The sequence below is a fragment of the Cyprinodon variegatus genome, unplaced genomic scaffold (genome assembly GCF_000732505.1).
Source record: "Cyprinodon variegatus isolate N-32 unplaced genomic scaffold, C_variegatus-1.0 Scaffold735, whole genome shotgun sequence".
In the NCBI taxonomy this organism is placed as follows: Eukaryota; Metazoa; Chordata; class Actinopteri; order Cyprinodontiformes; family Cyprinodontidae; genus Cyprinodon; species Cyprinodon variegatus.
In genome coordinates this window covers 163470-177220 of record NW_015151188.1, presented here as the reverse complement: position 1 = coordinate 177220, position 13751 = coordinate 163470, and the positions used below count along the sequence as shown (strand labels likewise).

The 13751-nt window shown below is 38.8% G+C and overlaps 1 protein-coding gene across 1 annotated transcript in view; it reads right to left on the bottom strand.

Annotated features, from left to right (window-relative positions):
- Positions 1-13751, bottom strand: part of LOC107097932 (neurocan core protein-like) — a 211293-nt gene that overhangs the window by 41977 nt on the left and 155565 nt on the right. The window contains exon 11 of the mRNA XM_015395295.1: positions 1192-1305. Within this exon, the coding sequence (XP_015250781.1) occupies positions 1192-1305 (114 nt within the window). The remainder of the gene's footprint in view (positions 1-1191; positions 1306-13751) is intronic.

Below are 13751 nucleotides of genomic sequence, written 5' to 3'. Positions count from 1 at the left end.
AGTTTGAGGTGTTTGGATCACAAAGAAGAACGTTTGTGAGACACAGAAAAAATGAAAAGATGCTGGAAGAATGCCTGGTGCCATCTGTTAAGCATGGTGGAGGTAATGTGATGGTCTGGGGCTGCTTTGGTGCTGGAAAGGTGGGAGATTTGAGCTGTTGTGGGAGCAGCTTGACTGTATGGTACGCAAGAAGTGCCCATCCAACCAATCCAACTGGTGGGAGCTGCTTCTGGAAGGGTGGGGTGCAATTTCTCCAGATTACCTCAACAAATTAACAGCTAGAATGCCAAAGGTCTGCAATGCTGTAATTGCTGCAAATGGAGGATTCTTTGACGAAAGCAAAGTTTGATGTAAAAACAATCTTATTTCAAAAACAAGTCATTATTTCTAACCTTGTCAATGTCTTGATTCAATTTTCTATTCATTCCACAACATATGGTGGGAAATAAGTGTGACTTTTCAGGAAAACCCCAAACTTTTGAAGGTAGTGTATATCAGTTCTAATTTATGTCAGTTTAAGCAACATTTTTCTATCGGTCGTTGGAAGGAAACAAATTTAAAAAAAAAAGAGTTCTGAATGAATATTATCAAAACAAAGGCACAATGGGCTTTCCTCTGTGCAACCTTGTACTAATCATGTCAGCCATGTTTCTATTTGACCTCCAGGTAGAGAACAGTCCCCTTTACCGCCCTCTTCTCACATGGGATTTCAGTCATTTCCATAAAACAGAAATTCCCCTCATGGAAAAGCAAACCATCTGGACGCAGGTGTTCTCTTTAAATCCATTCTATTATCTCTGAGGGCTTTCCTATATTTATTTCTCCTCCCCCTCTCATTTTCTTGCTCTCTCCCTCCCGTTTTCTCCCTTCAAATACCCTCATTAAACTTCTGTCTCAGTCTTGTGTTTTCCACTTTCTTTAAACATGTTCCTACTTTCCTGTGCCACATAATTATCGGCATCCACCCCATTTTTTCCTGTTCTTTAACTTCTCTTCACCACCTTGTATCTGGAGCTTCTTTATCTGATTTTTCTGTGCATATTTCTTTTTTTAAACTCATTTTCCAACCACCTTGCTCTGCTCCCAATTATTTACTACTCCTCCATCATGTACGCCTTTTTATTCCCATCTTTTTGTTTTCCTGGCGCCGAGTAACAAAATAAAAAGGAAGTTTGCTTGTTGCAGCGTTACCTTTTTCACACGTAGCTCCACCGTAGCTGGGCAGACAAAGACACACAAAGGAGTTGATTTCATCGATGCAGGTTCCGCCGTTCTGGCAAGGGTTAGACTGGCAGTCGTCAATATCTGCAGGGAACATTGAGAGAAAAACAGGGGGTGAGTCATAGTAGACAGAACCACAGATGTACCTTGAAAAGTGTTTGTACTCCTTGAATTATTTCAAATTATGTTTCATTAAAACTGCAATTTTTATTACACTTTGACAGGATTTTAAGTGACAGAGGAACCCAAACTGGAAGATGCAGAGGAAAGAAATTGATACATGTTATTTAATCATTTTATAGATACCTCAGTTGAGACAATAATTGTTGAACTTTATTTTTGGTGCTAGAGCTGTGAGTTTCTAGTGACAGAAATATACTCCCAATGCCGTTTACAAAACAAGTCAGACTGGATGCAGATGTACCATGTTTCTGCAGAAAGGAAACTGAACTGAATTCTGGTCTGGACTTTTCCATTTTAACAGGTGAATCTCTACCCCTGTTTTAAGTCTTTAGCAGGATCTAATAAGTCTGTTACCAGGATTTTACTGCATATTTTAGTCTGCACATCTACTGATCAACTCCAACCAGCTTCCCCTGCTAAAACAAAAAGTTCACAGCATGATGGGCACAGTGACCTGTTTTACAGCATGTTTAAGGGCAGATGGTTGCCTTATAGTATGTGAGATCAAATGGATGGGACACTCTCCAGATTATTATCTAAAAAATATCTAAATAATTATCTAATAACTAAATAATCAATTATCTAATTCTTTATTTGCCTGTAAGATACATTAAAAAGGCATTGCAGAGTTTTCCAATAATGCTGCCACCTGTGGCTAAAACACAGAACTGCAGTTATCTTCTGCACGTTCTCGTAGCTCTCATTTCACGTAGCAAGTTTTTTTTTTTTTTTTGCTTCCTTCACTATACCTACAGCTGTTTTCAGCATTCACAAAATCCAACTTGAATATAACGCTTCATTTGTTTGCTAGATCTGATTCTTTTACCACGGACGCTCTCGACGTCACATCCGGCAAATAGTAGGAGTGGAAACTCCCCCACGCCCCCCCCCATTAAAACATTTAGGAATAGGCTACAGGTTTATAGATGAATCAGCGTTAACGCCTGTGTTATCAGTCTGATCATCAAACAATGTTTTAGTCATGAAGGGTCAAATAAGTAAAAACTTGCAAAATGTCTGTTTAATATCTGTGGTTTTAATTTGACAACATGTGTGAAAGTTTAAGGCAATGGAACACTTCTTCATGGCATGGAAAATCCCTCTCTAAAAAGCTACCTATTAAGCTAGCCGCCATCACTCCAACCTGAGCATTTGGTCAGATAAGATGGATTTTTTGGTGAATCGTATAATTAAATCACATTGATTGATTATTGTGGGGATGCAGTGGAGGACATGATGATAATTGCTATGTCTTTCCAGAACGTGCAGCAACACAGTAGTCATGCACACTAAACAAATTAAAACACTGCAGAGATGCAAAACCATCTCTCTTTGGGTGCCTTAGAAAATAAATTCAGATCAATTTTAGACAAACTTGGACACAGACTCAAGAACATGTTTAACAAAGAAAACCCAGTGGTAAGCAATGTCATATTGAAAAATGCCAACTGTATTTCCTTTTTTTCTTTGAGGGGGGTGGGGTGGGTACAATCATTAATGCTGCAGCTGGCAACTTGAACAACCCTCAAGCATCACGAGAGCTGAGAGATTCTCAGAGGCTCTGACAACAGGTCATGGTGGGAGGCAGGAGAAAGTCTGAAGGCTGAGGGAAGATATGGAAATGTAAGGATACTGTGAAAGACAAGGGTTAGGAGGCTGAGGGATGGAGGCAACAGTGGGTGTGAAAGACGGTGGAGAAGTAAAACCATTCAGTTGTTGGTAATTTTTTTGGGAGGTGCATTACAGCAGCTTTGCAGGCAGTCAAGTGCAAACAGCATGAAAGCTTTACTGCTGTTGCTCCTCTCAGGGCTAGCTGTTCTCAAAGGCTAAATTTGACGCAGAAAAAGACATCCAGCCAGAGGAATTGAAACAGTTTAATAACTGCTTGGAAATCTGTGTATAATGAGTGGTATGACTTAAAGGGGAACACCGTTTTTTTTTTTTTTTTTTTTTACATCGGGCCCTTGATTTTACTTTATTACATCATGTTCTACTCACCCATATGAGTTTTGTGTCATTTGGAGCTGTTCTAAAGATATTCTGTTGGGAAATATCCAAGTAGCTTCTTCCTATGGGCAAGTGACTTAAATAAGTAAAATTGTTTATCATTTATTCTTTATGGTACGCCAGCATTCATAACATGTAGGCGAAACACTGTCCCCCAGACATCCACGGTTATATTTTTTATATTTATATCTTTTACAAAACTCATATCGGTGAGTAGAACCTGATGTAAAAATGTAAAATCAAGGGCCCAATATAACAAAAACGGCATTCCCCTTTAACCAGACAAGACAGAAAGGAAAGAAAAACTTAATTTGCCAAAGAAATGAGCTTTCCATAATGTATCAGACAATCTTGCAAATCGTTTCATTTTATGTGCAAACTACAGGGTTCGGTATTAGTCAGTGACAATCATGTTTTATCTTCTAGTTGTACTCATTTAACCCTTTCATATTTTTTCATATTACAGCTCCAGAACGAGGTGCCTGTTTGGGTAATTTCTGTGTGATTGTAACTCTGTTTATTTAGGATGTGGGGCCTTTATTCAAAAACCATATCTGTAATGAGCTCCACCTGCCTTCCTATTTCTATGTACTCCCTATATATGCTTTGAAAGCTGACCTTGTTTGCTAAAAAGCCTCCCTACAGCATGAAGCTACTAGAATCATTAAACCATCAGCGGTTGTATTCAGGGCAATGTATAGTCATAGTTTCCCCAATACACCGCGTTTTGCATTTAGACCTGTTTAGTCTCATCTGATCAGAGCATCTTCTTTTATCTGATATGCTGAAAAATATGTCCTCTGGAATTGTAAATGTACAATCAGTTTTATAGCTTCCATTTCACAAAGTCACATCAGCAGGTTCTTCCACCCAACAGTTACTGGAAAACACTGATGGTATTCATTACTATAGACTAACCGGTTAGGTTACTGCAGAAACATAAAATAAAACAATACAATTATTATAATGTTCTATAAAAAGCTCATCTTAAATAAACCCATGTCACATTCACCTACAAACCCTTCCAAGTTAGGCAACATCAGCATTAAACTGTATACTTGTTTTGTTTTTTTTATAAATAAATGCAATAGATTTTTTTAATTATTTAAAAGCTTTCTACAGTTAAGAGCAGTTAGTGCTTGTTAAGATACCTTATTTTCACTAATTTTTTATGAGCAAACTTGTAGAGAGAAGTAAACATGGAGACCCACACAGAGCCCTCTCTCCAAGATTAAATAGGACTACATTCACCGATGAAAGACAGTAGCAACCTGAGAAACCTTCAGTGCAGGAGAGGCGCACTGCTACTGAACAGTTTCTGCTGGAAAAGTAGCAGGGAGAACAGTCCAGCTGTGGGTTTGTTAGTGCAGCAGAGACAAGAACAGCAATGTGATGCTGATACATCAATAATGTGTCTTTATGTCACAGGTACAAACAGAAAAGCAGATCATATGTTTTAAATTTTCAGCTCAACATTCATAAAAGAACATTATATAATGCTATCTTCAAACAATTATTGACCTTATCTAGAGGTTGCATTAGATTTGGAAGTCGGCAGCCTCTTGCTTTGAAACAAAGCAGGTAACCTCCGTGCACTGATGCCGCCACTTGGCCTAGTTACTCTTGTTCCCAACTGCTCCACTTTGATATCAGAGAGCTACAATAATTATCTCTGCAGAACTATTTAGCAGCTCTAAACTTTAATTTAACGTGCATATAAGGACTCATATTTAAACGTACTCATCCTTGTAGTGACAAACATCCGGCTGACACAATGACTTTAAGTTAATTCTGTCATTGGTTCATTGTGCACAACAACCAGCTTTGTACACTATCCTCTGTCTGCACAAAGCTAGTTTTACTTAAAAAGCTCCATGCAAAGCCCTTGTATGTTTACATTGTTATCTTCCTTGCATTTTATTCTTTTGTTTTGATGTGACACTGAGCTGTTTTGCATATGTCCTATTTTTCTATTTGCAACACTGAGCATATTTTTTTCCAGCAACTGATGAAAAGAAGCGTCAAACTGGGAGACATTTGATGTTTTTCTTACCTTTACTTTAAAATAAAAATAACTACAGCTCCCTCTTAAGTGATTCTTAGTCAAGTTTAAAAAAACAACTAAAAACTCATATATAGGTACTTTTAAAGAAAACGCATTTTGTCTTTGCAAAATGTCTTCCATTTTGTTTGGGTCCTCTAGTGGAAAAACTCATCAGTGGAAGAGAAACGAAAGGTTTGAGCTCAAATTTAATATTCAAACAAATATCAGATTGACAGCAACATTTTAAAAAAATGTTGCTGCGTTGCTTTATGTATTTACCTTTTCTTCTACACAGATTCATTATGCTAATATGAATATGAACAGACAGAAGCCAAGGTTGGAGGGGAAGCAAAGATCTCATTATGTGTTCAATTCTTTCAAAACAAACATCAGTAGGTGGCAGCCATGGATAAATGAATCCCTGACAGAGCACAAAAGCACTTTTTTTTTTTTTATAACGAGACTAAAATGCCAGCAGAAGCGACAGATCAAACAGCCCACTGATCAATTACACAGAGAACCTTTGAACCAGTAAATGCCACCCAAAGTCTTCACGTCTAACACGGTGCTACAGAGGTCATGAGGGGATGGTATTAATATCAAAGAGGAAGACTTTTTATTTTGCTGTGGAACCCAGAGGAAAATTTGCATTTATCAGAAGAAACAGAGCAAGGCTCCATCTCTATGCCAAAAACCTCAGTCTGGAATCCATCTCAGAATGATACTGCATACCAGTGCAAGCGTCTGCTCCCCTAAAAGTCTGACAAATCTACTCAGCCTCTCAGCGTTCCACTAATTGCAGCCGAACCACAGCTGGCATTATGTAAAAATAAACTGACATAACATGGTGTAAAATACCGGCTTTGAAATGGAAATTTTTGTCACACAAAGGTTCTGGCTGAAAGGCTTTTTGTGCTTGTCATCGTCTATAGTGCAGACCCTGGATGATTGACTTCCTTTTGGTTTGCGGAGGGGCAATGACATTTCCAAAGCCTCCTACAAAGATGGATACATTTCTGTACAGCTGCTGCTCATCCGGACAGCATGAATGCTCAATGGGCCATGTTGTCATTTTTCAAAAGCACATTTTCTGTGTATGTTTGAAATGCCAATACACTTTCTGTATTGCATACAAATAAGACCTTGATAGAGAGATTGCAGATAAACATCTTTTGTCTTCAGAGTGTGTTGTTCAGACTGTCATGAAACGATCAGATACAGGTCGCCTATGGGCCAAAAAAGTCGGATTTGGGTCACTTCAGACTGCAGTATGAATGTGGCCTAAGTTTCCTCTTCTTTGTTGTTTTTCTGTGGAACTGACTGCTAAGCTGTGATCGTTTTCATTTCCAGTCTGGGATCATTAAATTCAAATCTATTTCTCTTATAATTGCATAAAAATTTGCCTGATTGAGAAGACATTTCTGATTAGAATCACGTTAACAGCATAATGGGATCTGCATTATGTTTTACTATTTTATGCATTTCATGCCGAGTGCTAAGACATCAAGGAACATATATTACAAACTTCTGTTTTGATCAGGCCCTGCAATGGGCTGGCGACCTTTCCAGGGTGTACCCCGCCTCTCGCCTGTAGACCGCTGGAGATAGGCACCAGCACCCCTCACGACTCCACTTGGGATAAAGCGTGTCAGATAATGGATGGATGGATGGATGGATGTTTTGATCAGATCCACAAGAAAAGCTACTGAAAAGAATTAAATGAGCCAATCACACATTTGATGTAAACCCAAAGTGTTTTATGATGACATTAGAGGCCACAAGTCAAAGAGCGTGATCAGCTAATATTTATTTTTCTCAGTCCTTAAAGTTTTTTCACATCACCTGAGCCTTGACTGTCTCCTTGCACCTTGGGAATCATTGAAAATATGTCCAATCCTTTTAGATCTCTGAGAAAAAGTGAGGATTAATTTTATCTTTCTTGATGATGTTGTTGATGCTTAAAAATCTGCTATTTTTGAGTTATTTCACCTCAAAAGAACACACGCGGTTGTCAGAGAATAGGCACTTAGTGGAGAATCGTCAGCCTTAAGTTTAAATCTGCAGGACATTTGAATTAACACACATGTTAATTAAACTAAGTCCATGCACTATACTGCAGTCAGACAACGAACATTCACACTGAGTCAGTAAGGATTGACAGAAGAGTAGGTCTGCTAACAATCAGGATGTTACAGTAATTGCTCAGCAGGAAGAAAAAATACTAGGACTTCTAGAACCCAGTGCAAACAGCTGGACCTTTAAGCATTAAAGGTATGGTGGAGGATGTTGTTTTTCTGGGTGGATCATCAAAATAAGTGGTCCTCCTAATTGTGAATCATTCTGGTGATATGTTTATGTGAGGCCGTCCTACGTGCTCTTCCCCATTTTGACTTACCAATGGTTAGCCTGACATAGCAGAAAATTTGAAAAAAAATTTTGGAAAGTAAGCTTGTATGAGCGATGCAAACAATAGATTTTTAACAGCGCCTGCAAGAGGAGAAATAGGCTCGTGCACGCTCTCACACACGTTTAATAGGCATTCACGCTCGGGAGCGGGTACAGGGTTGGCCATGTGCAGTGGAGAGGGTCAGTCTTTTCAAAAATTCATGAAAACTACTATACCTTTAACATTAAACGTTTTTATCATCCATACCTTTGGAAAATGCAAGAATGAGTGCAAATTTGACTTTCTGCCTTCCCTCAGACAGAGTGCTGATGTACATGTTAGGCTGAAGTTCATGTATAACAAGCAATGGCAGCTGCTCCACTCTCACAATTACCTTGATTTGGACATTAAGAAACAAATAAAAATAAAATTATGAAATAAAAATTTGAAATATATTGATATTTTTAGATGTGCAAGATAAATATTTTCTCTTTAATGACAGGTAAAGCTGTTTCGCTAGTCCTCAGATTGTTGAGGTTTTTACGCAAAAGTCGTTGCCCATTGACTCTTGTTGAAATTTGTCCATGCGCAGTAGCTCCTCTTCAATGCAAAAGACAGGAGCATCCTTGGGAGCAGCTTTCCTGCACCCGGAGGTGAAAGAAGTTTTATTTGCACACCGCTTCCTGCCAGAGCACTGACGTCACAGTCGTTTGTTATAAAGTGTGGCTGATTGACAGGTTTATTGAGTTATTTAACAACAAGGCTTGGAACAGCATGCAGCGAGGCTAACATTTTACTATGCTTTCCTTGCTGCCTTTTTCAAACATCAGGATCTGACCAGCATGGATTAAGACAAGTATGACTGATTTAAAGCAGGCTCTGATCCAAGTCATTGTGTTCTACAAGTTATATTCACACATCAATAAGAATCCGGCTAATGGCTTCTCTAAAGAGGATGTTTCTAGAATGTCACACAGCAACATCAAATAAAGAAAGAAGAAATGGTTTTGTCTTGCTTTGTGGATTGCACCATAGATATGGAAACGACTGTTTGTGCATTTTTTCTGTGTGTGTGGCTCACAACGTGTTTCTAACAGGTCAGCCCTTTGATTGACAGCACTGCTCCGACATTCATAACCGCCAAGGAAAATGTAATGAGGTAAAGTGTCACAACATGTCCCCTCGCCATGGTAGCCTTCTGACACCTATGACAGACTGGCTCTGCTTGCCCAAACCATACCGCTGTGTAAGTGTGTGTGTGCATTAACCACATGTGTCTTCAGAGTCTGTTTTTATTTTGTGTGGGAATGGGATGTCCGTGGCCAGGAAGTGGGAAGCCAGCTGCCACCTTGCCACTAGTTTTATCCAACCACATACACTTTCCACCTGTGTACGGAAATTGAGCAACATGCGGGGATTTAAACTGACAGAAAAGGCAGAGCAGATCCAGAGAATTATTATCTCAGGCTGCGTGGTGTTAAATCAGATTAGCGCTAATGGTACCCACTTGTAGAGTCACTCACCTTCTCATTGAGCTTACCCTGGCGGAACATTTTAAAACAAATGCTTTCACACAAATTCTATCCTTTAAGCATCTAAGAGGGTCCGAACTTCAAAAATACAGGAACTTTAAGTGGAGTAGTTCCCAGGAGGGGTAAATGATAGGCTATCTCTGCCTGTCGTTATTTCTGACACAGAAATAATCATTGTTTTTCCTAAGCCCTGTCAGGATCCTTTTATTACTGACAGTAAGTAGCTGTAGTAATGTGTTTCTGAGTGGAGCTAGATGTTGAAGTCTTGCATCTATTTCTGTAAGAAGAGGGCTTCCAAATCTGGTAACTTCTAAGGAAGAATTATCTACTGTTTCAAAGGTTGATTGGATGTGACCGTCAAAACACTTTGCCTCTGTATCCTTTAGTTTCATTTCGACTAATTTATTCTTTAACTCTCAGCAACTGCTCTAATATAGACTACGCTCACACTGCAGCCTGAAGTGACCCAAATCCGATTTTTTTGCCCATATGCGACCTGGATCTGATCTTTTCATGGCTGTCTGCACAACACAGATCCGATTTTTCCCAATCCGAACCAGGCCACTTGGCTATGTGGTCCTGAATCCGATACGAATCTAATCTTTTCAAATGCGACCTGCGTGTGAACGGCAAGCTCGCATTCATCCGACCTGAACGTCATTAATACCCGACAAAGGTCACTATTCTGCATCTTGCTACGCAGAAGCGGCAAGAAAAACAACAACCATGGCAGATGATGATACAGAGAGCAGTATTTATGTTTAACCATGTTGAAAAGATTGAGTTTTTATGGTTGGAAAAGACAGCTAGATGCGCAGACTACTGCCCATGTTTACTTTCATAAACATAGAGCACACTGGCCTGTGACGTCATAGCATCCTTTACCGCGCATGCGGGACACTTGCATCGTATGACTGCAGTTCACACAGGAGATAACATACAAGTCGCATATATTTAGAAATATGAACAGCAATGCAAAATAATCGGATTTCACAAAATAATCGGAATTGAGCATCAAGGCCTGCAGTGTGAACATAGCCAAAAACCTTAACAAATCACTACAAAACACAAAAGGCACAAAGACAAATCAAAAGGCAGGAAAAAACATAATGTTTTCCCCTTCTTAACTTCTTCTGACATAGATCAATGATTAAAGAACATTTTGAAAATAGTTCACAATTGACTAACTGGTTGTCATTGTTAAACAATTCCCTCCTAAAGTAATCATACCTATGAAATTAGTTGCTTTTCAATTTTGTGTACTAACCAAGTGTTTACTGTAACTCCACTCATAGGCACTGCAGCTGGTATACAGTCTGGGAACTCTGGGTTTTGGTCTCACTGATGTCGCGGAACGGTTGGTCACCATTCAAGGATCAGGGGAACTTTTGAACCTCTGCCTTTAAACCGCTACTATATAATGACGAAACATGGTGAATGATCAGTTAATAAACAGGGAAGACATGAGTGACAAAAACGAGCGCATGGATAACTGACTGACAAGAAGAGAGGATTACAAAAATGACTCTCTGAGAGTGAACTGAGAAGTCATTGTGAGATTTTATGGCATGTGAGGGGAGAGCAGGGATGTTAGGCACTGAGGAAAAACAAGAAAACTGTTAGGTTCAAAAATGTAGGTCCGTAAAAGAGGGACTGATTCCACACAGAAGAGGGATTTTCAACAGCTCCTGCAGGAGGGGAAAGAGCCAAACCCAACTTTCCAACTCTCTCTCCCTCGGACCTCTTCCTGCAGTGCCTTTTTATTAACAGAACATAACACATGGTTACAAAACAGAGTATTCTTCTGACAGAACAATTGAGCAGGTCATAAGACAGAATGCTCCACTGACTGAATCACAAGACAGAGTGGTCTCCTGATTGAATCATAAGGCAGAGTGAAGCATCTAATTTCTTCAATGTTTCATGTGTACATATATTAATTTTATAATCATCATTAAATAAACCTAACAGAAACAAAGAGATCCAGAATGATCATAAAGTCTTTATTTTACATCTACAGACAGAAGTTTCTGCTCATCGTTCTTTACAAGATAAACTGAAGTCAACCTCTTCTCGTTTTTTAGATTTAGGCATTAGTGGTCTCTTTGTTTTTGTTGTTTTTGAAAGCAGACAGAAATATGGGACTTGAGTTGATAGAGAAGACAAGGGCAGAGGTCAACAGGCCAAGACTCAAACTCACTACCGCTGCATCCATGACTAAGGCCTCCATGCGTGGGTTGAGTGTTTAACCCCTCCGCCACCACCGCAGCCCTAGCTTCCATTTAAAACTTTAACTTAAGATTGTTCGTTGGATAAAGGCCAATGTCTTAAAATGGAAAATCTTACAGATGGAAATACTTTTGATCTAAACTATCCCATTGCAAATCTTATTCCATGATTTGGGTTGTTGTTCTCCTGAAAGGTGACCCTATGCTTGGGTCTCAAATCTTTGCAGCCTCAAGAGGTTTTCTGATATAATTGTCTTGTATTTGCTCGATCAATCTCCAAACTAACTTTAACCTCCTTTGTTGTCATTGCTTAAGAGAAGCATCCAAATAGCATGAAGTCGCAGCCGATTACGAATGTATGTAATGTATTAAATAAATACAAATGCTGGGAACCTATTCTTTTTTACATTTCTTTAATATTTTGTTCTATTCAGCTACACAAGCATCCTCTTTAAACTACTAAGAATTGTACTAAAAAGGTGACTTTACCCGATTCTTATGTACACCTTAGTAATTTATTGATATTCTGCACAATGTCCTCCTTTTTGGTGCTATAGAAATGGCCACCCTAGGTGCCAGGCAAACAAAGCTAAAGGTGTATCTGGGAAAAAGCAAGATAGCTGATGAGAAAAGAGGATTTAAAGAATGGGCCTAATCATTTGCTTTTATTACCAATGCGTAAAGATTGCCTGCATTTTTCTTGTAATGAGAGGTTGTCAAAAACATAAAAAGAATAATTTGGAAAGGCATTTCCAGGGAAGGCAAGCTAAATATGCAGCCGACCACCATGTTGGGAGTGAGAGAAAAAGTACGATTGCAGAACTTCTGGATAAATTAGAGTAGTGCAAAGATAGATTTAAGAAGTGGATTGCATCTCCAAACTCCACTACTACTGCTGGTTTTGTTGCAAGGATAGAAAACCGTCCACAGATCAAACAGGTAGCGCTCTGATGCAGGTATGTGAACTTTCTTCTATTTTTTCCCCAAATCCTAAAATATAAATCACAACAAGGAACGCTGGTGAAGGAGGATGTGGGATTTCAGGGTTAGAGGGCTCTGATGGATGTCAGTTCCTACTTGGTTTCTCATGACTCAATTCACTCCTCCCAACAGAAACCATAGAAAGATTCCTTTATGGTGTTTCTATAATTTCATCAATGCAACAAAACTCAAGCTGTGCGGTGAAAGCATTCACGGCTCCTCCCTCACCTCATGCTGCTATGTGACATTTGCTCCAGGATAAACATACTATCATGAATGCTTATTATATAATTAAGCCCACATAGTCCTTTTCTATAGTGGGATAATACACAAACGAGGCATATATAAGACTTTTACGTTTTTGTGGCTCCAGATTAATTTGTTTGTTTTTCGGTACAATATGGCTCTTTGAGCAGTTTGGGTGGCTGACCCCTGCACTAGGCCAACACTCCCCCACAGACTGTCTCTTAATGTTAAAGTATTTGCTTATTGATGGCTCAGTGAAGGAAAAACATTATCAGCTGTGTGGCAGATTATTTACTGTATATTCCACTGTTTGACTTGATTTATGCATGCTTTTTTAAAAAAAAAAAAGCATTTAAGAATATTTTTATGATATTTTTCTGTTACAAATAATTGATATGCCTAATTCTAATATATTGCAACTTATCAGAGCTTAATGGCTAAATGGGTTTAATAAAGTGAAAAAATATGAATTGGAGTAAATTATTGCTTTTTGCTTCCTGCAGCCCCCATCCAATGATAAACTCTGGAAAATAAGGAATGAAAGCTGTGGAGAGGGCAGGATAAGTGAGGTCTGATTCAGTCTAAAAAATATTTTTTTTCTTCCTTTGTTATCTGGCCATGAAGCATTTGAAGTATTTATAGACTTAAGCTGCAAGTGAAATCTAAAAATTCAACTTCATGTGTATGTATTCAAAACCTTCATGCGTATGTTTTAAGTGTCTGTCTCAGACAGTCAGGAGGTTCAGGAAAGTTTCAGAAAATACGATCATCAGCGGATAAAGAATGCTTGCAGTCAATTTTTAAAATTCAAAAAGCATTTTATTCTCTAGAAGTATGTTTTTTTTTTCTTTTTGTTTTCTTTTGTTCATACATATTTGTTATTCAGTGTGTTTCTGGAACAGAGATAAAGGCCCCCCAATGTG